The sequence below is a fragment of the Lytechinus variegatus genome, chromosome 2, assembly GCF_018143015.1.
Source record: "Lytechinus variegatus isolate NC3 chromosome 2, Lvar_3.0, whole genome shotgun sequence".
Classification (NCBI taxonomy): domain Eukaryota; kingdom Metazoa; phylum Echinodermata; class Echinoidea; order Temnopleuroida; family Toxopneustidae; genus Lytechinus; species Lytechinus variegatus.
The window spans coordinates 50,842,750-50,867,966 of NC_054741.1; the positions used below are offsets into that span (position 1 = coordinate 50,842,750).

The 25,217-nt window shown below is 36.5% G+C and overlaps 2 protein-coding genes across 2 annotated transcripts; one reads left to right on the forward strand and one right to left on the reverse strand.

Annotated features, from left to right (window-relative positions):
- Nucleotides 1–4,601: 4,601 nt before the first annotated feature.
- On the forward strand, nucleotides 4,602–6,827 carry LOC121409504 (toll-like receptor 7). Its single transcript, XM_041601423.1, has one exon. The coding sequence runs from the start codon at nucleotides 4,668–4,670 to the stop codon at nucleotides 6,474–6,476; it is 1,809 nt and encodes a 602-aa protein (XP_041457357.1). The 5' UTR covers nucleotides 4,602–4,667; the 3' UTR covers nucleotides 6,477–6,827.
- Nucleotides 6,828–10,335: 3,508 nt separating this feature from the next.
- On the reverse strand, nucleotides 10,336–13,118 carry LOC121409505 (toll-like receptor Tollo). The gene has a single exon (XM_041601424.1). The coding sequence runs from the start codon at nucleotides 12,918–12,920 to the stop codon at nucleotides 11,109–11,111; it is 1,812 nt and encodes a 603-aa protein (XP_041457358.1). The 5' UTR covers nucleotides 12,921–13,118; the 3' UTR covers nucleotides 10,336–11,108.
- Between the last annotated feature and the right edge of the window lie 12,099 nt (nucleotides 13,119–25,217).

A 25,217-nucleotide genomic window follows, 5' to 3' on the forward strand; every position in this document is an offset into this window, starting at 1 on the left:
CGTAGCCTTGCCTTCTTCTCGAGAGCTAGAGCGAGCTCGCTATATAGCGCTTGAGTTTTGCGAGCTAGGATGTCAAAAAGGGGCGGGGATGTTTTTACAAGATGTCTGAATCTATAGGCTCTATTATTATGAATTATCATTAATCACTTAAAATTTTAATCTAAATTTTAAATCGCGACTTATTCAATTAGAACGAAGTCAAAAATTTTCTTTCGTACCGGTACTGATTTGATTATAAATCCCGTTATAAATTCATGTAGGCAAATGGTAGCTATTTACTGTACCCAGTATAAATATAATTATGGTGGATACTAAATAACAAAATATCTCTCCTCTTTTAAATTTTGGTCTCCGATATTTTTTATTATTATTATTTCATCTTCATGTCATCAAAATTTCAAGTAAAATCAACATGAATTAAAAATACCAAAAATAGAGTAGCCAATAATAAACCACATGTTCATTTTCTCCAAGCATTTTCCCCATACTGTATTTTCAATGCACTGATTAAAAAGCTCTATTACTTCTTGCATGTTCAAAAATTGTAAAGTTACTAAAGTACCGTACCCTTTATTTAAAATGAAATAATTCATTAACTGTAAATCATGTGTCTATAATTAAAAAGCTTTCTGAAGTTAAAAAGAGTCATGTTTTGCTTTAGTTAAAAAAAACGATCACTGTGCTTCGATAATAAGCGGCTGAAAAGACCAGAATTCCTTTATATATTTATGCAAATTATATAATTAAAAAATCAATCAATTTGATTGTGAAGTTAGCAGTGTGCCACATGAGACAGGCGTAGGGTTTGAAAGTGGCACCTGCGAGTGAGACAGAACTTCATATCACATACATGTAATTCGATCATAGATATTAACATTTACAAACCGAAACCTGCCCATGAAGACCAACTTGTAAATTAGGCTTTAAAGAATTAAAACTTAATGAGTGTTTTGAACCGTTTGTCAATTTTGTTGGGGTGGGGCCGGGGGTCAAATCTTTAAATTCATATTGTCATACCTTTCCACAGATACTTTTCTTCTATCCAAACTATATATTATTTGTCTATAAAATATTTTATATTATTTTTTCATATGTTAGTTATCATGATTATTATTAATGTATTGTAAATATTTGTTATAATCTATGAAAATGGTTTGTATCAATATTTATGTTATTTCTGTTGGAAATAAATCTGAATCTGAACCTTATTTTCTTAACAAAATTAGTCTTGAATAGCATAAATGATCTGAAGGCCAATAAAGGAATGACCTCACAGACAATTTGTTGAAGTTCCACCATTTTTTTGGGGGGGGAGGGGTCTCTGTTCTTAGTTCTTGGAGTTTCACTTATGCCTCAGTCACTTTTGGGCATAATTCAATACAATTAGTATACTGTGTATAGTCGTCCCAGTTCGTGCATCTATGGTTCCGAAGTCAATTATGGTCTAGCGCCAGCTTTCGTCTGGCCAGAAAACGACGAAAGGATACACCAGGCTATTTTTTGCCCTGAATTAGACTGCTACTATATCGACAATAAATTTAAAAGTCAAGTGGACGGGATCACTTTGAAATATTATAAAACCTTTGATAAACTTCAATATAATCAGAGGCAAAGCGAATAAGGATAGCTACAAATATTCCCTCTATATACCCCCGTACAATTATTGTAGAGTGGAATTCACTTTCTAAAAGTGTACCTTTATCTCAGCAAAAACATGCTAATTAAAAGAAGTATATAGCGGCAGCGATTGCATGAATGGCCTGCAGGTCGATAGCCTCTCTGAGGCGTCCAAGTGAGGTCAAGTCTAGAAAAAAAAATCCCACAAGCATATAGCATTCAAAATTTGAGGTAATATTCACCTTTTTTCAAGTTTCCTGTATTTTCAGATGATATCAGGTTGCAAATTCTGGTAAATACGTATATGAGGGTACTTGATGACATCTCATGCTTACATAACATTTCCTTTGCATTTCTTTTGTATTTCATCATAACAAATATCAAATATTTCTACATTAGTAGGACCCCAAGGAAGTCAATTAGCGCCAGCTTTCGTCTGGCCAGAAAACGACGAAAGGATAAACCAGGCTAAGTTTTTTTTTATTGCCCTGATTTAGACTGCAACTATATCGACAAAAAAATTAAAAGTCAAGTGGACGGGATGTAAGGACCCCAAGGAAGAACAGCAGTATTTTGCTCCGTTATTGTATGTATCTCTCTTGTATATTGTATATTTATTATCTGATTTCGGAAATAAACAAACAAACAAACAAAAACATTAAGCATGTTATGCACAAAGAATATGATATGGTAATTTTACATCCTTCATAATGAATCAAACCCCAAGTTTAACTGGAAGTAAAAAAAATAAATACATTTAGGCTGGTATAATATACAATAAGACACAAAAAAGTCAGATTGTGACGTCATCGGTATAGTTCCTCACAAAATTAACTCGCCGTCCATGATGACCGAGTGGAATCAAGGAGCTTCTAACTTTTGCGACACTTACAAAACTACTTCTCTCAAACTTTGAATGAAATCAAGGTTTCTGAACATTTGCTCCGGCGACTATTGCTCGGATGGATAATCTGCGCTTAAGGTCAAACATAATATGAAAGCTTATCCTACGCTCACATAGTGTCCACAATTGGAGTTGGATAAAATCTGTTAACGAATCGTTGTATGGACAGTATGTTGCCCAACATTTTAAGAGTGCAATCTATAATTCTGAATAAAAAAACTCCATTGCAATCCTATACTAATATGCCCTCTGAGAAGGAGCAAATGTCGCAGGACCGAAATCAAAGGGTAGCACTTTTAGAGGACTTTCGAGTCACCCTTTATTTAGCCAATGTTTCTCATATATTCAATTTGGTTCTTCTTTTGGCAACTAGAAATTACCTTTTTTTGTAAATCACCCGTATGCCTGTCTGAATAGATCTACATCCAAATAGACTTTTGATATGTTGATGACTGATTTTTAGTTTCTATTGATTCATGAAAATTATTTTAATCATTCGAAATGTCCGCTTGCCCATGTGCATATTGCAATGCTTCTCACCATCCTTTGTGGCATTTCAGTTTTTCGCTGTACTTGTTTGAAGCTATTCGGGTAAATGAAAACTATATTACAGTATCTTAGGGGGTGTTGCAAGAAAATATTTGTGAGGGAGAGAGTGGAAATACTCTCATTCATTTCTTTCAATAATATATACATGTAAACACATACAAATATCAAACATTATTTTGAACATAAATATACAAATATAATCATGAAACATTAAGATGAGATTTGAAAAAAAAATAATAATGAAAGAAAAAGGTATCCCAAAAAGCCTCAAAAGCTTGAAAAAAGGGAAACCAAGAATAAAACATAAGAATGATTATAGAAAATGATTTACAAATAGAACAGAGTACCGAAATGCGTCGCCACAACAGTAACATTAAAGTTTGATTTCGATAATCGGCGGGCACGTCGTCAGTATACTTTCTTTCAAACCCAAACACTGACGATATGCCAGCTGGTCACTAAGTGAAACATTTAGAAAAAACAAACGAGAAAATATTTGCAGTCAATCGCCAATTTCAATTGCAAATCAGTAAGCGATAGGTCAGTTTTCATTAAAGAAAATCAATTTATTTTTATTGTTGCAAGAACAGGGGCGGATACAGGATTTTCCATAGGGGGAGGGGCAATTTTTTTTGAGGAAAATTTGACACACAAAATGAAAAAAACACAAATTAAGAATATTTCATGGCCGGAAAAATGTGACCAAAAAAAAAAAAGCTCTTCAATTACAAATGAGCCACACCTCTGTTTTAATGGTATTTTTACATTACAAATTTCTAATTTTGCTTCTCAAAGGGGGGGGGGGGCACGTGCCCCTGTGCCCCCTCTGAATCCGCCAGTTTGCAAGAAGTAGATCAGCAGTGAATTGAAAATTTGCAATTAATCAAAAGACTTGTGATTGATTTTAATATCTAAAATTGACTACAAGCTTCTTACAATCTTCTATTAGTAACACACCATTACATACGCACCCAAACACACGCACACAATTTCACACAATAATTATGGTATTGTACAATGATGGGGGGGAATGTAGAGGTATACCTGCATTAATTTTGCTTTGAAATTTATCATCAGATATTGGCCCCTCTTTTTTTCTTTTTTTTTACTTTGATTTGTTATCTTGTATCATATTTACTATCCTATATATATACCGTATTTTTATAAGAACTGTATTTATACGGGATCTACTGAATTGTATACATCAAGCCAAGAATCTAATGTAGGTCCCCCAAACCCCAATCGGTGTATAGTGGAATGATAAAACCAGTGTGAACATCTTTGACTCTCAAGATTTTTTTTAATTATCGTATCAAACTTGTTTCAATTTGACCATAATTATTTTTGATAAACTGAAAGAGAAAGTCCCACACCCCGCCCCCATTGCATGCCACTAAAAGTCCGGAAACTCGTATCGATACATTCGTATTCTGAAAGTAATTTTGGTTTGGATTCATAATATTCATAAATAATCATTTGTGTTGTTGTCTCGCAGACATCATTTTCCGCGAGAGGGGGTTCGTAACATACCAAATATCTCCACTTCTACACTGCAGGATAAGCACTGTAACAGAAAACGTCACGAACATCTTACGTCATGAAAATGATGAACAACGGCAACAGAATATTTTACCTTGGTATATCATGTTTTCTTCTATTTCTTGGACGAGTTGGGTCTGTGTCATTTTGTGACGGTCTTTGCGAGTGTTATCTCTCTCGTATTGGCTGTTTTGGGGTTGATTTCATAAAGGCATTAAATCACACCTTACCCGATGAAATAGCAAACAGTACAACTTCACTTCAGATTTCATATTCTGAGACTTTGAGGATCGACAATGACACTTTCAAACGCTTTCATACTTTGGATACCCTGGATATAGAGTATGTCACTGTCACTTTCTTGAGCGAATATGTTTTTGAGGATCTTGATGGTTTACAGCATCTCCGTTTGACATCTACTGGACTGAAGACAATTCCATCTACCGAGCTTTCCCATCTAACTTCGTCTCTTGCGAAATTAGATCTGATGTTTCAGAAATTTTCAAACATTCCGGCCAATTCGTTTGTACAACTTGGAAATCTTCGTGAGATGACCATCGAGTACAATTTATATTTTCTAGATGTATCCGCTAATGCCTTTGCCGGTCTTGCCAATTTATCTTATCTTTCCTTGTGTAGAAATGGCATCAGATCATTACACAACACTACTTTTATGGGTTTGACAAGTTTACAAGAATTTGACCTGAGTCACAATTTCATTATTGCTGTTCCGACTGCACTTGATGCTCTAAAGTCTCTCATAAAGCTAGACTTGTCTTACAATCACCTCCTGCAAAATACAAGTAATCTTGAATTCTTGGTCGAAATGCCAGCACTCCAGACCCTCCAGATGGGCTACTGTGCCATTTCTGAAATGTCACCAGATGCTGTTCACAACCTCAAGGCATCTCATTTAACCGTTGCAAATTTCGATGGAAATCCCTTCAGTTGTACAGAATATATCTGCTCCTTTGTAATTTGGTACGTGGGCATGGCCGAACTGAGTACAACCACGAGAAGCCCTTTCTACATACCTTTCCTAACTCTGAGTCCTCCTCCAGGAAAGGGACCATACCGATGTGAGACCAGTGGACTGACCTTTGAAGAGTTCCAGAAAGAGTCTTGTTTACCTACTCCTGTTGACCCCTTGCCGACCATTTCTTACCCTGTTAACTATCCGACATCATTGCGAGGTATAGCATTTGGTGTTATCTGTATTGTCTTTCTCCTTGTAATAGTGTCCGTCGTAATATGGAAACATAGACTGAAGCGAAATCGTGGATTTCACTTTGGATTCAATTTCCAGCGACGTGCTGATTACGGAGCCGTTCAGGAGAATGACAATGAATATATGTTTGATGCCTACGTCAGCCACCACGAAGACGACAGGCCATTCGTCCAAGATGAGATGCTTCCTCGCCTTGAGGACGAGAACGGCTTTGATCTCTGCGTATCTTTCCGCAACTTCCGTCTAGGTTCCAACCTCCTAGAAAACGTGTCTTCTGCACAGGATGTTAGTCGGGCCATCATCTTTGTCATCAACGAACGCTTCATGCAGAATGGTCAGTGCAGGCTGGAGCTGGAGATGGCTTCAAGGAGGATGCTAGAAGATGATGAGGAGAACGGAAGACGACTTCTTGTCCTTATCATGATGGATGTACTAGCTCCAGAGCTGGTAAACAACACCCTAAGGATGCTTCTCAACCATGTGGCTTACCTCGAGTGGGACCCTGTCGCAGAAGAAAGATGCTGGGGGCAACTTGTTGCTACCCTTCGTGCCATGGTGCCGATGCGGAATGATCAAAACGAAGAGAGGATTGCTGACGAACTAAATGCCGATAGGGAAGGAGGCAATGAAAGAGTTTAGCGCTTATCACAAAACATGTCTCGCGCTTCATCTACTTTCTTTTCTTGCGAATAGGCTTCTTTGCCGCGTTTTTAGATTCTTACTTAAATAAACCATCTTTTGTACATGTATTATGAACACGATATTTTATTTCAGTTTTTATCATTATTTGCCCCCACGACATTGAAAATAATGTTATCAATGTCTGCTCGATAGAACTCAGCTCTATTTTTTCCCATTATCTGCCACTGCAGAAACAGTGATTCCTTGTTATTTTGTATCCTCATTTCGTTCTCCTAATTTTTCTTTGATCATCAAGAAAGAATTTGCAAGATATACAATGAATTATCAAGCTGTGTGTATTTTTCACGAATGCAGCCCATGTGTAAATAAAACTACAAATAAATAGACTAATATGATAAAATAGTATGTGTTTTTCCGATTTCTCAGTCATTTGCTATACCATAAACAGAACTATACTTAAAGGGGAAGTTCACCCTGAAGAAAACTTTGTTGTAAAAATAGCAGAAAAAATAGTAAAAAATATTGGTGAAGGTTTGAGGAAAATCTGTTAAAGAGTAAGAAAGTTATTACAGTTCAAAATTTGGGATTTGTGACGTCATAAACGAGCAGCTGCCCCATGTGTTATGTAATATAAAATGTATGAATTTCAAATTTTGTATGGTTCCTGATGACTTAATTTTGTTTTCTTTTCATGATCGGGTGTGAAATGATTTGTCTATTGATATACAAAAGTTACAGTGAAAACCATTTTCAATTTTCTGAGAAAATGACATTTCATTGATTTTTTACCATTCGCTATGTAGGAATGCTGCTCGCATATGACGTCACAAATCAAATAATTGAAATTCTAATAACTTTTTAATTATTTGATGAATTTTTCTCAAACCTTCGGCAATATTTTTTTTATTATTTTTTCTGCTATTTTTACAATAAGCTTTTTGTCAGGGTGAACTTCCCCGTTAATAAGTATTTCAGAAGCATCAAACTTTAAAGCATTAGTGTATTAGTGGGTGTTTCATGAAAGTTGTCAGCACCGACTAAATTGTCAGTGCTGACAATTTTAGTGAAATCCTTGGTTCTGATTGGCTGAGAGGCACTGTCCTCTGACTGTTACTATGGTAACTGTCGTAGAAAGACAATTTGTCAGTGCTGACAACTTTCATGAAACGGCCCCCGAACTCTTGATTGGCGGAAATAATTTTTAAGTACCGATAGAAACCAAGAGTCGGTCATCAACACTAATTTTAATTGTCTTTTTAATTTAAACACAGGAAATGGGGGACTATCTCTTGATTTAAAAGGGGATATACAGTGTACAATAGAGAATGAAGAGGGGGTGGGGAAACGAAAAGAACGAGAGAAAAACAGGGAAGATGAAAGAGGGGGAAAAGAAAGTGATGGAAATGTAAGGAGAGAGAGAGAGAGAGAGAGAGAGAAGTTTAGGATAGGAAAGGATATGCTAACCTGATATATAAGTGACTGTTTCCAGTGACTCGTGAGTAGAATACATATTTCACCAAGGAGATGTCTCCTTGATCCTCGAGCCGAGATTTTTTTTATATTTAGATCTGAAAACTTGACTTTTTAAGACAGTTTTCGTAACCATGAACAGGACTTTGTTTATGACAATACATGTATATGCGAAAAGATTTCAGGTCGCGCCTTGCTTGTAAAAAAAGTTGACAGGCGCGCCGAATCCACCAGAGATGCTATGCCTGTACACTGCTCACAACTGTCTCTCAAAATGTTGGTCCGGGTGTTGGTCCAAGTGTGCAAGTACATTCACTTGTTTACACTCCTTTGGAAGAAAAGGGTACAATCAAAAGTTTTTGCCTGCCCAGACATCGATGAAAGCATTTACATCAGCATCTGCATTTTCATCAAGTTTTCAAAAACTTGGAAAAATTGGTCTCTGCACCTTTTGTCTTCAATTAATTTGGTCATGCGTAGTGCAAATGGAACAAGTAGGGTATCAATGGAAAGCTGATGAGTTTCTCTTTCACGATAATGCACAATGATGTCACCAAATTAAATATACTTTGAATATCTTTAGATTTGGATTACCTTTTTTCTGAAACGCAAGGTATATATATATATATATATATATATATATATATATATATATATAATATAATATAATTTAATTAATATCGGCTCTTATCATGATATACTCTTCATGATTTGAATGCCTCTTCAGATATACCGTTTTCAGGTCAGTATATAACATTAGAAATTAGCTTGCGCTTTGCTGTCAAATTATTTGTTCAGTCATATCCTCTTCATATATTCAAACGGCGCTCGCCTGGTATATTCATTTCTCATGTTGGGGCCACGGAATGGTTAAAAAGGGGGGGGGGGCTGGACCATGAAATAAAATCACAGTCAGATTCAATTTTTTTTAAATACGGTTTTAGGAAAGCCACCCCTCCCTCCCGAGGTTCCGCGGCCCCTGTTATGAGATACCTTATCTTGTGCAAGAACGAAGCTAAATGTACTTCAAAAACAAGTCCAACCCAACAAAAAAATTATTTGAATAAAAAGAGAAAAATCCAACAAGCATAACACTAAAAATGTCATCAAAATCTGAGGTAAAATAAAAAAAGTTTTGACATTGAAAATTTTCGCTCAATTTCACAAAATACTTATGCACATCCTAGTCGGAATGCAAATGAGGAGACGATGACGTCATACATTCACTATTTTGTTTTTATTGTATTATATATATGAAATATTCTAATTTTATTCTTTTTGTCAAGTGAAACAACGATTAATTGCTCCCTGCATTGTTTAATACTGGTTCAGTCAATTTGGTCCTTAATGTTAAGTCTGTAAAAGTATAGGGTAAGTGTAGGTAATTGGAGACCGTAGGTAATTGGAGACCACTGAAGCTGAAACTATCCTGCCCTGCCTGCGCCTGGCTATAATGTTGTTATAGCGCCATCTACAGTTTCTACAATACTTCTGCAAGATCACTCTGCTTGTTTACGATACAGGTCGTCATTTAGTGCAGCAAAAAACTTCGAAATAGGTCAAGGTATGATATTTTCATCTTAAAATTTTGCTCTGGTGTAAAAATTCATTTTTCAAGGAATGTTGGGGCGTGTTCGCATAGTGAAGAGGTGATCGGTAAAAGTACTTCCAATAGGAAGTTTTGTAAGTGGGCTATAGCCACATAAACACTAAAAACGGCCACTGTGTGTTGTGTATGGGTGATACTGTGGCCACAATGAACTGGTCAGTCCAATAATGTGTGTAGGTAATGGGGGACACCAACATGGCGACTGTTTGTTCTGAATGGCAGGTGTCACAGGAAAGTCCTTGACAAAGCATCTTTTCTTTTATGTAACGAATCTACAAAATGGCTGCAGAAATGAGAATAAATATGGGCCTACTTTTCTTTTTTTCAGAAAAGTTATTTTTATTAAAAGCACTTCAGAACATTTAGGATTTAAAGCATCATTTATCATTGCAAACAAAAAGACGTGTTTTCAACCACATCTAGTTCATATTGTTTTAAAATGATGTTAAAATAATTGGCTACATGTATTTCTGTAAGAAAAGTGTTTGAACTTAGCATGACAATCCCATTTTTACTAAAGTTTTCTTGCAAATAACATGATTTGTAACTGTCCCTCATTACCTACACATGTAGGTAATGAGAGACCTTTGATGATGACGTCATTAATCCTCATTATCTTATTAATCAATTAATTTCTGTTCACCATTTTGTTGCCAAATATAGAGTAGAAGTTGCTGAAGAGGAAAAAAAACTTTTAAGAGTGTGTCATTTTCCATGTTCATGTAAATTATGCAAATGAGCTTAACGGTCTCCAATTACCTACACTTATCCTAAACATTGTAATTCAAACAATTCTAGCCGTTTTATTGTGCATTTTTCTTCACGTTTGTTGTATAAGCTCATTTTGTTTCACCATTTACCTGCTACCTGCAGATTCTTCAACAGTTCTTCAACATTCTTGGCTCAAAAGACAAAATATGGGTTATGTGTACCCTCTCTTTTTCTAATTAATTATGATCTAAGCCGCTGTATTTCGTGACCAGGGATCCGTAACACAAAGATTAGCGATCAATCGCTAAATGGACTGACCAATCAAGATCAATGTTATACGCGTATTCGGTTAAAAATACTGACCGGGAACCAATCAGTGTGGTTCTTTCATATTTGCGATTCATCGTAAACCTTTGTGTTACGGAGCCCTTGTCTCCATGCAGCATGATATCTTGACCACCCCTTTTATATAAAGCGGAGAATCCTTTGCTATATCAAGACAAGACAGAAATACTATTAAAACTAGGGGAGGGCAAACTCATTTGGTGAGTTAATTACATGCCTATTTATTTACCATAGAAAATAAATCAAATCACTTAAGTGCCCTCTTGTCTCTGTTACGATACAATATTATAACAATAAAAAGAGATAATTTTTTCTGAGTTTTCTTTACTTGTAATTTCTGGCATAAAAATGATAATTTCTCCTCTACAATCTCTCTGTAGACTTATATGAACAACTAAAATTAATGAATTAAAATAATTATCAAACTATTCTTTTATGTAACGTCTCTCTATGAAAATATTTTTGCCTGGCCTCAAGAAGGTACATCAAATCCGTTAAATAGGTTGTATTTCATTGGGTGCTTCGCAATCATTATTTTCTCCAATGTCGGCCTCCTGTTCGTTGGGATCATTTCTTGCCGGTTCCATGGCACGAAGGGTAGCAACAAGTTGCCCCCAACATCTTTCTTCTGCGGCAGGGTCCCATTCGAGGTAAGCCACATGGTTGAGAAGCATCCTTAAGGTATTGTTCATCAGGTCTGGAGCCAGGACATCCTTCATGATGAGGATGAGACGCCGTCTTCCGTTCTCCTCTTCATCTTCTAGCATCCTCCTTGAAGCCATCTCCAGCTCCAGCTTGCACTGACCATTCTGCATGAAGCGTTCATTGATGATAAAGATGATGGCCCGACTAACATCCTGTGCAGAAGATACGTTTTCTAGGAGGTTAGAACCCAGACGGAAGTTGCGGAAAGATACGCAGAGATCAAAGCCGTTCTCTTCCTCAAGGCGAGGAAGCATCTCATCTTGGACGAATGGCCTGTCGTCTTCGTGGTGGCTGACGTAGGCATCAAACATATATTCATTGTCATTCTCCTGAACGGCTCCGTAATCAGCACGTTGCTGGAAATTGAATCCAAAGTGAAATCCACGATTTCGCTTCAGTCTATGTTTCCATATTACGACGGACACTATTACAAGGAGAAAGACAATACAGATAACACCAAATGCTATACCTCGCAATGATGTCGGATAGTTAACAGGGTAAGAAATGGTCGGCAAGGGGTCATCAGGAGTAGGTAAACAAGACTCGTTCGAGAACTCTTTGAAGGACAGTCCACTAGTCTTGCACCGGTATGGTCCTTTCCCAAGGGGAGGACTGAGAGTGATGAAAGGTATGTAGAAAGGGCTTCTAGTTGTACTTGGTTCGGGCATGCTCAAATACCAAATTACAAAAGAGCAAAGGCCTTCTGTGCAGTTAAATGGATTTCCATCGAAATTTGCAACATTTAAATTAGATGCATTGAGGTTGTCAACGGCTTCCGGGGATATTTCAGAAATGGCGCAGTAGCCCATCTGGAGGGTCTGTAGTGTTAGTGTTTCTGCCAAGAACTGAAAATTGCCTGTATATTCTAGGAGGTGATTATAAGACAGGTCTAGCTTTATGAGGGTCTTCAGAGCATTTAATGCAGGCGGAACAGTAACAAGTAAATTGTGACTTAGGTCCAATTCTTGTAAATTTGTCAAACCCTTGAAGGTTGTGCTGTGCAGTCTCATAATGCCATTTTCAGATAAACAAAGATATGTCAAATTTGCAAGACCGGTAAATGCATAAGCGGATATCTCTAAAAAGTATTGATTGTACTTTATTGTCATCTCACGAAGATTTCCCAATTGTATAAAGGAATAGTTGGCAATGTTTGTGATTTTTTGTTGGAGCAGATGTAATTCTTCTAAAGATGAATTTAGGTGGGAAAGCTGTACAATAGGAATGCTCTTCAAAGAGTTGAATGACAGACGAATGTTCTGCAACTCGTACAGGCCTTGGAAGACATATTCGCTGATGAAAGTTACGCCGTAGTGCACTATAGCAAGTTTTTCTAAAGCATAGAACCGTTTTAAGGTATCATTATCGAGTCTCAATGACTGATCAAAATATGAAATTTCCAGTGACTTGGTGATGTTTGTGATTTCATCGGAGTAGTTGTGACTCAATGCCTCTATAAAGTCGACTCCGCTACAATGGATCATGTGGATGTCTGGATGACAATTGCAAAATTCGCCACAGAATGATTCGCATTTCATTCGTCTGAGAAATGGTAGAAGACTGACGAAAAGAAGGATCTTGCCGAAGTTAATGAATTCCATGACGATGTTCGTTTATGTTGATTTTACGAGAACATCGACTTTTGCGTTTATTATGAGGCCCTACAATCCTCTTGGGCAACGGTAGTCTATGTTATCTGTAAAACAAATGAACAAAATAATCATTAATCATGAATGAGATCTGTAGACAACATGGGCAAGCAATTAAGCTTATTTATTACCCACAATAGATGGCATGGATAATGGAGGTCGAAGTTAAAAAAACTTGAGAGAAAAAGATGAAAGGAAGAAGAAGGATAGGCCAAAGAAAGGAAGAAGTATAGGATGGGCAGTAGAAGAAGAGGACAAGGGCGCCGGAAGCGGGGGGGGGGGGCAAGGGGGCACTTGCCCCCCAAAGAATTTTTTTTTTTTTTGGGGGGGCAAAACGAGGTTTTGCCCCCCCCCCCCCATGTGCCCCCCTAAAGTAGAAAAATTATATTATTTAAGGACAAAAGTAAACGATGAAGGCACTTTTCTGCCTAAGAATTGTCATTTCCATTGTCAAAAATGAAAAAATTTCGCCCCTGACGGGGCAATTACACATCATAGTAAGCCTTGCGTCTTTTGACGAATATGTCCCTCTGTGAAACATACCTTTGATAAGCCCCTTTTCCATCTTATTACAGTGTGATAACGTTTAACCTTTTAATGAATACATTTCAGACTAAAACCGAATGGCAAATTGAAAGTGGTTCACCAATGCTGTGTCGGCTAACAAACGCGCGGTCGCCCAGAAACGCTCAGACCGGACCCGATATCACCAACGCGCGTGAACGCTAGTTACTCGAGCAACATATGGAATCTGAAAATAGCTGTAAAACCGAAAAGTTTAAAGAGTTATAGAGGCTTGAGTAGTTGCTTATTGGATAAATGAGAAGATGCTAGCTTGAGTTGGCGAATGGAGTGCAGAGCAGGAGTACTCATCTATCAACTAATCAAGCCTCTTCAAGTCTTCAACCTTTTCTGGTTTACTGTCTTTATCAGGACTAAGCTGATTTGAACAAAAAATTACTCGACTATCAACTGTCCACTTCCTCCTATCAATTTCACTTCTTCCTCTATCCACTTTTTCGAAAACTCCACATGGTGTACCGTCAACCACATCCGCTATTGGAATGTAATTGTTTTCTTCTAAATAATGTTACATAATGTACATTATGAACTGCCGTAGTTTGTTAATTCATGATTATTTACAAATGAATATTTCATGGAATTTGATATTCATCATTTCCTAGTTATGGTCACATTTTCCCCAGAAAATATGTAAAGAAAAAAGAAGATTTTGAAGGGGTCATCCAAAAGTGCTTCCCAGCCATACAAAACATGCCAAAGGAAACACATAAATCGAGTAATGTTTTAAATTTTCAGAAAAGTATAAAATTGTTAGACAATAATTAAGCAGGTCATATTTCTTTTTCCTCCAGTTACAAAATATGAAACGTTTTGCCTATGCATGGATAATCAGGGACTGACTATCTCCAATGCTGAGGTCAGAAATGATTTGCATAAAATGGGGATTTAAGTGCTTATCGACGTCTGCCACGTCAGAACAGTATGACATTTTGAATTTGAAAAGACATTCATGAGAATGTATGTTGTTTCTGCTATTACGCTTCTTCTGCTTAATACACTCCTTGAAACTTATGATAATTGTGCTCTCTCGCGTCGTCCGTGTATGTAAATGTACATAAATAAGTATTTCTGAAAGGATAATGCATGAAAAATGTAATTTCTGGTATTTTGAGTCAATATAAGCGTATTACGTAATTTAATTGATCAGACACAACAAAGACATTTTGCGCGTAGATTTTATAGGTTCTCATAAACTCTGAGTATAGTCTTTCGTAGTGAACTTTATTTTTGAATTCTCTTAGAAACGCAACTTTTATACTCCATTTTTACACAAAGTCCTTACGGGGTCCAACCCCCTCTCCCGCTCGATCGCTTCGGTATCTCAAGCTGTTCAATATATTGTGCCCCCTTCGGGATTTTGCCCCCCCCCCAAAAAAAAAAAAATGAAAGTGTTCCGGCGCGCCTGGAAGAGGAGAAGTAGAAGTGGAAGAAGAAAAAGAAGAAAGTCAGTCTATCAAACACATATAGGCTCGCGCTTCGCGTTATCGTTTAGGCCTATGTGTTGTATATAGAGACATAGCTATAAAAAGCACTTCAAATTTACTGTTAACCTCCCCCCGCACACATTTTTTAAACCAAGCGCACACCTAGTTATCAATAATGCATGTAGCATTTCCATTTATTTGAAAGCAGGATAAAAGAGCATTGTAGAATAAATGCCTTGCTCATGGGCATAGGTGCCGCGGCCGGGGATCAAACCCCGGACTTTCCATGTGTAGCCAGGCGCCTTAGACCACTCAGTCATGGCACCTCTAACCCACCCTCCCCCCCCACACACACACACAAAAGTTGTTTAGAGCTCTTCGGCAGTCGATTTTGATCGTGAGGATAATTGCATGTCAGTATAATATCAGTAATCCTCGGTCAAACAAAAACGTCCCGGATCGGACGTGAAACCGTCCTCTGCTTCAACAAGTATAAGTCCACTTGAATAGATTTATTTTTTCCTTCGATAAAAGACTAAATTACATTTCAATCACGGCAATGAACTGGCACATATTCATAATTCAAACATAAACATTAATGCAAATAGCAAATCATTCACACTTAAAAGTGAAATGTTAAATCAGCAATATAAGGTTGGAGGAGTGACAACATTTTATATCTAACCTTGTAAAAAGCTGCATCCAACAACAGTTCAAGTGTTGGGTCGAACCATTTAAAATGGCAAATGCAATATTTAGAAAATCTCTAATCGTTAAGTTGCTGATTTAACATTTCAGATTTGAGAGTGTTTGATTGGGAGTACTAAATTCAGATAATTTCGGAGTGCTATTTCATTTCTGCAAGTCATTTTTAACATCCTAGAGAAGGTATAGTTTAGAGCAGATAAAATATTTTTTTTACGTAAACACATAATTTTTGGTGTTTTCCGAAATTTAAACAATTTGTATTGTAATGTTGAAGGCAATGTTGACGCCATATGCAGGTAGATTAACGCATGTGCTTAAATTTAAAATAAAATGCTAAATTTCTTACCAGAAATCAAAGTATTGGATTGCAGCGGAGCCTGGCGAAACATATTTCGCAAAGAGAGATTGTGCAGGAAAATGAAATATTGATAGATATGTATAATGATTTCTGACAGTGTAATAATGGTGGAACCGGTCTGTCATGATGGGGGGGGGGGGCATAAACCGATCCATAACGTTTGAATTTTGTGACGAATCAAAAGAAACTTAAGGGAAAGAAAATAAACACGATATCGTCAGAAGGGGGCACAAGAGATATGAATCGGCTCAGGGAACTTCACTTTTGTTAAAAGATATACAACTTTACGATGGGTGGGGGTATGGGGTCTCCGCCATGCATGGTTGCGAAACAGAGTATGGAAAGAACAATGCGCTGTTTCATTTTTTTTTATTTGTGAGTTGGTAAAATTATGGGCGGCAGGGATGGGGGCCGGGAGGTCTACATCTCTTTCCCAATTTCCATTTCATGTTTGTGTATATAGAGTGTGCAATTGAATACAATATCGAGCAGAAGAACAAGTATGCAGGTTTACCTAAAAATTGATGTTTTAATTCATTCGATAAGGTAAAACATCCCCCACTACCCCTTCCCGTGCCTATCCCGCCTGTATAGGCCACGCCTCCATGATCATTATGAACGGAGGATCGATGTCAATCTGGTGGTAATGAGTTGCTTTCACTCTCTATGTAATGAGCGCATGATATGCCTTTAAAAGAGGAATAGTCATAATGAAAGATTTTACTTTTTAAAATTGTTACAATAGAAACTGTGGCTTTGGACTCATTACAATTGTGTTTACTGTAAGAAAATTATTTCGTGACCATATCGACGAGCACGACACTCAGAGTGCCTGTTAACTTTCAATTTCATTTTAACTTTCATCAGTTACAATGATGAATAGTTTACTGCAATATAAAGAACGATCGTGATTAAAAAAAAAATCATGATTTACACTCCATTATTGTCCTGAAATATTGTTCACCCAGCACAAAATAGGCCTATATCACTATATCATAGGCCTATATGCTCACTTCTCCCTCTCTCGTTTTCTTCTCGTTTTCTTCCCGTTTTCATTTCTACTTCTCTTCTCCTTTCCTAGCCCTTCTTATCTTTGTATTGTATTTTGTGTATTGTATATATTTGTCCACAGGCGTATCCCGCCACAAGCATATGCTTCTAGGGACATACGCCTTCCTCTTTACACATTAGTTGTTTAAATTTATATTCTTTCTAGAAATTGATTTGAAGTGTATTCTTGTGAACAATAATGAATGTAACTTTGTAAAATGGAGGAAAATAAATGTTTATTTGAATTGAATTGAACAAGGATTTCGCAGAATGGTCATAACACAAACCGAAAGTATTTGCCTCTATCTTTTTTCAACCCCTATGCATGACGATATGCAACCTGTCTACTCTATTTGAAAAAAGCTCAATTTTTTAAAATTTTGTTCAAGAGTTTTATTTCAAATTCAGGAAATGTGTAATATGGGTACTGGGAACAATATTGCAGCCATGCACCGCCAACCTTTCCTCGAAAAAAAAAATCAGCGTAGAGTATATAGAAAATCACGTTGTAGATTTTTATATTTTATAGATTTATTCATATCCGTTCAAAAAATTATATAATCGAAATAACAGTGCAAATACATGTTCAAAATATTACATACAGTTCAATGCCATTTCATAACAAAAATTGAATTAACTGAACGGAGGGACTTGCTAAGAAAAACATGCAGAGCTTATAAAAAAGGCAAGTCCTTAAACTTAGTTCCAATACTAATTAACATATTCTATACACAGGAGACGGACGGAATATTAACTTAAAATATACGTTATCTACAAAATACCAAAATAGAGCGAATAAGCGACAACACAAAATTGAATTTCATTTAGATAATAATTGTAATGATAACGATAATAATGATAAATTTGAAATAAATTGTAAGAGAGAACCAAAAATTTATGAAGGGGTATGGTTCCCCCCTCTCGATTTCGACCTTTTCAACCCGGGCCTCCATCTCTCTCTTCCCCATTTATGAATTAATGATCGATGTCTCATAAAATCATATTAAGTCGTCAGATTTTATAGTTTTTAGTATTACGTTTACTTTTGAAATTTGTAAAATAAATTCAAATAAAATCGTTGGCCCTTTTTTCCCTTCCACATGGTTCTTTATAAAAAAAAAGCATAATTGCACTGTATAAACATTAAAGCGATTGGTTAACATTGGTTTGACTTAAAAAAAATCTGAGCTAGAAGGTCACACTTGTCACCTGTGTCTGTGATATGTTACAAAAATGAAGCCCAGAAAAAATTGCGTTCGAAAATAACTATTTAGTGCTTCAAAAATTGAAATATAAAGTGACCGGAAACACCATCTTAATTTCATTCCATACACGTACTATTTAGGTGTCAAAAAGACGCCGATAAGACGCTATTTACAAAATCGGGGTTTGCATTGTAGTTTTAGCTTTTCATTCTCAACAATGGTTGTTTTCAGGTTTTTTAGTTCTAATACATGCACCTGAACACATGTTTCATCTTGGTTTGAGAATTTTTTTAAATCGGCTGCTCACAAAGTTAAACAATACCTGTAACATTTTTTCAGACAAAAAGTAAATGAACATGTTATATGCATAAATACCATGAATACAATAGATATATAGTCAAACTGACTTAGTTATTCATTATTGTCACAGCCAAAGCAAATCTGGCAAGATAAGGAAGAGATCTTGAGACGAAACATACATCTAAGAAATTTAGTAATAATTATGTTTGCTATAAGGTGACATATACTGCCAGATTGTTCGAATAAGTTTCTGAAATGAAACCATCTCTTTCAAATCAAATCAACTTATTTAAAAAAAAATTAACATGTCCACCAATTATTGTATTTGTTTGCATGTTCGTCCGCATAGTCAATCACTTTCAAAATCGTTCCGGCCTCTGATAATATTCCCTCGTTTATTTTTACTGTAGAAATTTATTCAAAGTACACACTTGAAGAATCAAAAGTATTATATAACGAATTGATGTGGTCATCAAGGGGATGTATTGCTATAATCAGATGCATACTTTGTGTATGTAATCTAACGTGAAAGAAAATTTGATGTACGTTTTTGGTGAATAAACTGATTGATTTTCTTAAGTAAATAAAATAAGAAGAAAAAAACCTGCAGCAGTAATAACAATAACTTGGTCCATTTATTTAGCGCAACTACTAGTATACTCTACTGCTCTTGATACTTGGTATCATTATTACCACGGTTGTAGCTAAGCCGCCATATCGGCGCTAAAGCATTTTCAAGGAATAAACCCTACCGGGTAACCATTCACCTCACCTGGGTCGAGTGCAGCACAATGTGGGTAAATTCCTTGCTGAAGGAAAACTCGCCATGGCTGGGATTCGAACCCTCTGACCGAAAGACGAGAGTTGTAACCACAAGACCACTACGCCCCCAATTAAAGTTGATCTTAATCAAGGAGGTTTGCTGAACCCCCGGTTCTCGAGACCCTTGAGGAAATGAAATCTTGCTGGACGCCTCTCCCTAAGTCCCAAAACTATTCCTCATTAAATTCATATCATAACTCAGACCAGACTCAATTTATCAGAGAAAAAAAGTTTTGTCGATATAGGAAGAGCGGGCGTTACAGTCTTAAATGGTACTCGGACTTATTTTGCCCTTTATAATACATGTTTCTCATGTCCGGGGGGTCTCATATTCATTCGTACTATGCAGATACATTTACAATTCCCTGAATCATCCAAAAGTTGATCAGACAAACAATTCTTTGATCAGAGTGAAGGGCTCTTCTTTCGATCAAGCCGCGCGCGCCGCCGCGATGTCAAGTGCAAGTGAGAGCATCGTCTGAGACTGTTACGTAATATTAGGCAATGCTAAAAGGGGGATTACCCCCAATTCCCGGTTTCCTAGGTCCGTCCACGAATCATATGAAGCTTGAAGGCGTCGCTTTCAATCGTGTAGTACCGTATACCTCGTCTGCTGAGCAAACCCTTCTCGATTTAAGGGTCTGAAAGTTTAGCCTACCGTGTGCCTTGTGTACTGAAGGCCCTAAGCAGCAAGTTTGTATGTTCTAGTCTTTGCGTGGAAAACTTGGAGACACACTTGTTGATCAAAAGTTTCAATCAGGGTCTGTGTCTGTAGACTATAGTACCGGTATCAATGCAAGAGTAGTCTGGAGTCGTGATTGCAAATTTTATACCGGAGCTAGCCGTGATTGCTGATGAAGTTGGTCTCGATCTACCGGATATTTTTGTAACAGTGAAGTTTCGAATTGCAATCTCTTTAGTAAGCTGAAATGGTTCAATTCCCCTCGAGCAACTAGCAAGGATAGTGCACCCATAGAAGTTGATGAAGCAGGTACGATATAATGAGCTTTTGAGATTAGACTCTAACTGTATTGTGTAATAAAGTTGAGAGCTTCCTTTCAAAGTTCGACACCGCTGGAGCTGTGTAGCCTCTACGGCTCGGGTGATGAGTAGGGCAAGAAACGATCGTGTTGTACCCCGTTTCGATCCGGTTGGATCATATCGTATTGGCCTTGCGTGCACGTGTACTCCAGCTAAGTAAAAACACTGTATTGAACTTGTGAAGATTGCATGCAGTTTGACACTGAGTCTGATGCTCTCATTTGTCCACTATGGTAGTTCACTTACTAGAAAGACTCTATCTTACTAGTTATATTGGCATTGGCACTGCAGTGTTTAAATTGGAGTTTTTCTTGGTGCGTGGAAATTGTTAACGAACGTTGATACCGTTATCATTTATTAATGATTTCCTACCTGAGCTGAGCAATAATCATGTTGCATGCATACCGTACCACTGCAGAGTTTGAATATTTTGGTTCGGAGGATATTTGTTATTGATGGAGGTGATCAGCAGAGGCAATCTCAGTGCACCAGCATCACCACTGCGATCTACAAATCAACTGAAGCTTTCAGTCTTGTGTACAGTAGTGAAGTATCTGGATTAACCAACCAATTTTTGATTAGTGCCAATGTATCCAGGACTTCCGAATTCCTATTCTCCAATATTTTTGGCCAACCATCTTGGGATAGACACCAGCCCAGGACCGAGACTGGTAGGTACAGACTTGAAACCTACCAAGTAGGCCTAGGCGCTAGGCCTATAGTATAGTACAGTCTGCAACTGGAAGATAAGAATTTAATAGGCTGGACCAAGACTTCAATGAAAATGGAACACCAAGTAAGTACAGTTTTAGTACCAATCCAGAATAATTGTGGGTAACAATTTTCATTTCATTTATATGACATTAAAATTATCAAATTTTAAAATAAAATCCAAAATGATTTAGAGTTTTACAAACTATTAATTGCTGGGAAATAGATCTAGTATGCATGATTTGTAATTTTTATTTTGGTGGCTATATTGTTTAAGGGATGTTATATAATATAAATTAATAAAAAACAAGGAAATTTAGAACATGTGATCTTTTCTAATCTATATATATAAGTATTCATCTAACTTTTGAGTTATTGGAGTGTTCTATAATTCCAATCTATTAGCGATGTGCACAGGGGGCCTACATACATGTATCATACAGGCCTTGAATAATAATATTTCAAAAGACCTATACAGAGCTGCCAGGTTGTACGGATTTTCAGTATTTAGTACTGAAAAATGAGAATACTGATGGTTTTATGCAAAATACTGATTTCTCAAGTTTCAGTTCTATGTGTTGTCCTATGGTATTTCTTTGAAAATACTGATTTCCTCGCCAAAATACTGATTTTCAGCTTAAAAATACTGAAATGTTCTTGTTCAGGTTGGCAGCTCTGCCTATATATGTTATGTTACATAGTCTGGTGCAAGCAGCTGTTTGAACTACAGTATAAAAAAAGGTGATATTAATAGTTGGGTTAAAGCAAGAATAGGATGGAGTTGAAAACGGAATGTTTTGGGGTGATCGGTCTGCTCTATACGATAAAAACAAGGTTTGGGCTTGCTCTGTTCTAAAGTTCATAGTTCTTCACACTTTAGCTGGGGGTCAGAAGGTGTGTAGCTGACTCATTCTAGGGGAGTGTTTCATTTTGTCAGTAATTTTTCACTCTCGACTTTGCTCTCAGTCAATCAGATGCAAGGAGTTTACAACACCACTGAATGACTATTTCTATTTTTTGTGAAACACTCCCCAGTTCTTCTATCTCATTTTAGTCTAGTCTTTTTTTTTTAACTTGAATTCCCACTCACAACATGCACTCACTGTCGTGTATTATTAGACACTCCATACGTCACCCCAAAGCCACTTGTGGAGTTAGCAAACATTATTCCTACTCCTATTTTGCCTTATGAGGTTGTAAACCACATTTATTGGTTTTATGATTTGACTGGTATTATCAAAGCAAAACTGTATACATTTGTGAGAAGGAATATTTAATAATTTTTTCACTGAGCGTGTTCTTTATGTAGGTGAACTCCTTGTAACTTGTAATCATGTTTCATGCATAAAGCATTAAAGATTTGACAAATAATTGATTTGTTGATATGATTATCATCCTCCCTTCTGTATCAGCGATGTTCGCCTGAAAAAGATGCTAGAGTAGTATGTTTAGCTTTATGATATGGAGACATCAGCATTAGTGGATAATGGAGGTCCCATTCAAGCATATACATGTATGAAGTACAATGCCATGAAGCGAATCAAAATAAATTTGTAGGTTTCCATATATGTAGTAAGTTTAAGTTATGGATTCAGGCAGGTATGCAAGGGATGCATGCCTCCTTTTATAAATATCCATGAAACAACCTACATGTAGCTCAATCTGAGAGAATTATGCGCCCCCTTCTTTCAAATCTGCACTTTGCAGTTTGCAACACTGGCGTGCACAAGGGGGGGGGGGACTTGGGGGCCATGGCCCTAAATATTTCACCTCCAAGAATCAAAATGGGAGAAATAGAAATAGTAGGAAAGGGAGTGAGATAAATATTATAGCATTCTGAATAATATGTCAAAATCTATCCAAACATTAGATTTTTGTGTTAAAAGGTTCAAAATTTTTGCTCCCTTGCTCTGCTTGCTTGTATCTTTTTAGAGGTTAGATTGCTTCATCCACCATATGTGGCCCCATAAAATTGTTGACTTACTACGCTACTGCTTTGCACTCCCGTTATTTTGAAAATCATTGATCTGTCACTGTTTGGTTGCTTTATATTTTTGGTGTCAAATAAAGTAACTATAGGTTGAACAACCCTCTTCCAAAAAGAGGAAAAAAATATGTTGGGGGGGGGACAATAAAAAAGAAGACCATAGGCAATTTGCTCTTTAAGTGTACACCTGTATGAATTGCTATTGAACTTGATATAAATGTATTAATGATACTTTATACTCCCAACCCCTTCAACAACAATTGTGAAAATTTAAATAATTGTACAAAAAATATGCTTGTAATGATCATTCATGTTAGAAGATGCATGGGTACCACACTAATGTAAATAGATACATTTTGGCCATCCATACTATTTTTAGAAACTCTTTTTCTATACTTCCTTGATACAAGGCACATTTTCAAGTTGGAACAAGTGTTGGTTGCCTTTGCATATCTCTGTCAAGCGTCTGCAAAAATTGAGAACCCCATGATTCTTTTTTTTATTTATTGTGAGTTCATTTTCCCAGGCCCAATATTCAGTAGGGGGACTGTAAAAAGGGTGGCCTTGAGTTAACAAAAAGATGTCATGCCTCCACCCTTGCTTGAATAAATCTATTCTTGTCCTCTTGTTACCTTTTGTGTAGAAGAGTCAAAATAGCAAATCTGGATTCAGCGGTTTGTAATTTTTTCAATGGAATATCATATTGTTGATTGTGTGTGTTTGTGTGAGAGAGGAAATCCATGGTGGAGTTTGCATAGAAATATTTTTTATCTGAATTTTTGAATGGGGAGGGGATGGGAAGTTGTCATCTTGAATCTAGGATGAATTATTTTTAGGTAAAATTTAATGCCTTCATTTGAAGCATTTATTGTGAATTATTCACAATTTGACCACTGTTTCACAAGTGCATTAGATTTGTGATATGTAGCCTTCAGTTAGCAAGGGTCTTTATGTCGGAAGATTACCAAAACCATCTGACTTTGATAATTGATCTCTTATTGAAATCAATTATATCATAGAATCTTGCATACCGGTAATAAAATATCAGCTCCATCAATTCATCTATACTGTACATCTTTTGGAATAAACATGTATTCAGTTGATTTGTTATTTCCATTTAACAAAATAAATAATCAATTTGGAGAAATAAATTATTGAAAAATAATGAGTCCATCTTGAGGGAAAAAATACCCCTATAACTATTGCATGTATGTTTACCTGCAGATAAGAATGTAATATGCATGTTACATGTTAATACATGTATGGGAGGTAGTCATTAAACTTCAGTTACATACTTTAAGAATTCAGACTGTTTGCATGATCAAAGTCCCTCAACCACAGTTATTGGAATCTTAAGATATGATTAGACTGTTTTGATGTAAACATTAGCTGAATGAATGTTGATGTCTAATATGAAAACTTGTACACGGTTGATTGCCGTTGCATAGTCTCCTTGTTAGTAAACTTCATGAGTCAATGATTCTAGACATTTAACCCAAGGTCATATTCTCAATGCCCTGTCCACATAAACAGTTTGTCTTTTATTCAAGATAGGGATATACATTCTATCAAATCATGGCAGATCCACGATGGAAGGATGCTATTTCTAAAAGTAAGGGTCTTCATGAAGAAAAGCATATTAGCTTATTTTGTGATTAATTGTATTGTATGCAGTACTTGATATTTTCTGACTTTATTTTACAAAATACTGCACAATATATTCAAATCCAAAAATGAGCTTGTTTGGGTAGCAATTCGGTTGACACATAATGAAATAAGAAGGAATTTTATTTCAGCTACATTTGGCTTCGAGCTATATATCTGTACTGGTTTACTAGAATCTTGATTTGGTTGTGATAGGCTAGATACATTTTTTGTTTGTTATTGTTAAAAGTCCTTCAAAGTTCAACCAGCTTTTGGTAATAAAGTAGAAGTCTGGAACAGCTCAGACACTTCACTCAAGACTTAACTTTCCCACCAAATCTTCATTTTTCAATTACTAAATTTCAGTGCAGAGTAAATACCATGTGAGTAAATACTGTGTTTTATGTTTTCTTCAGA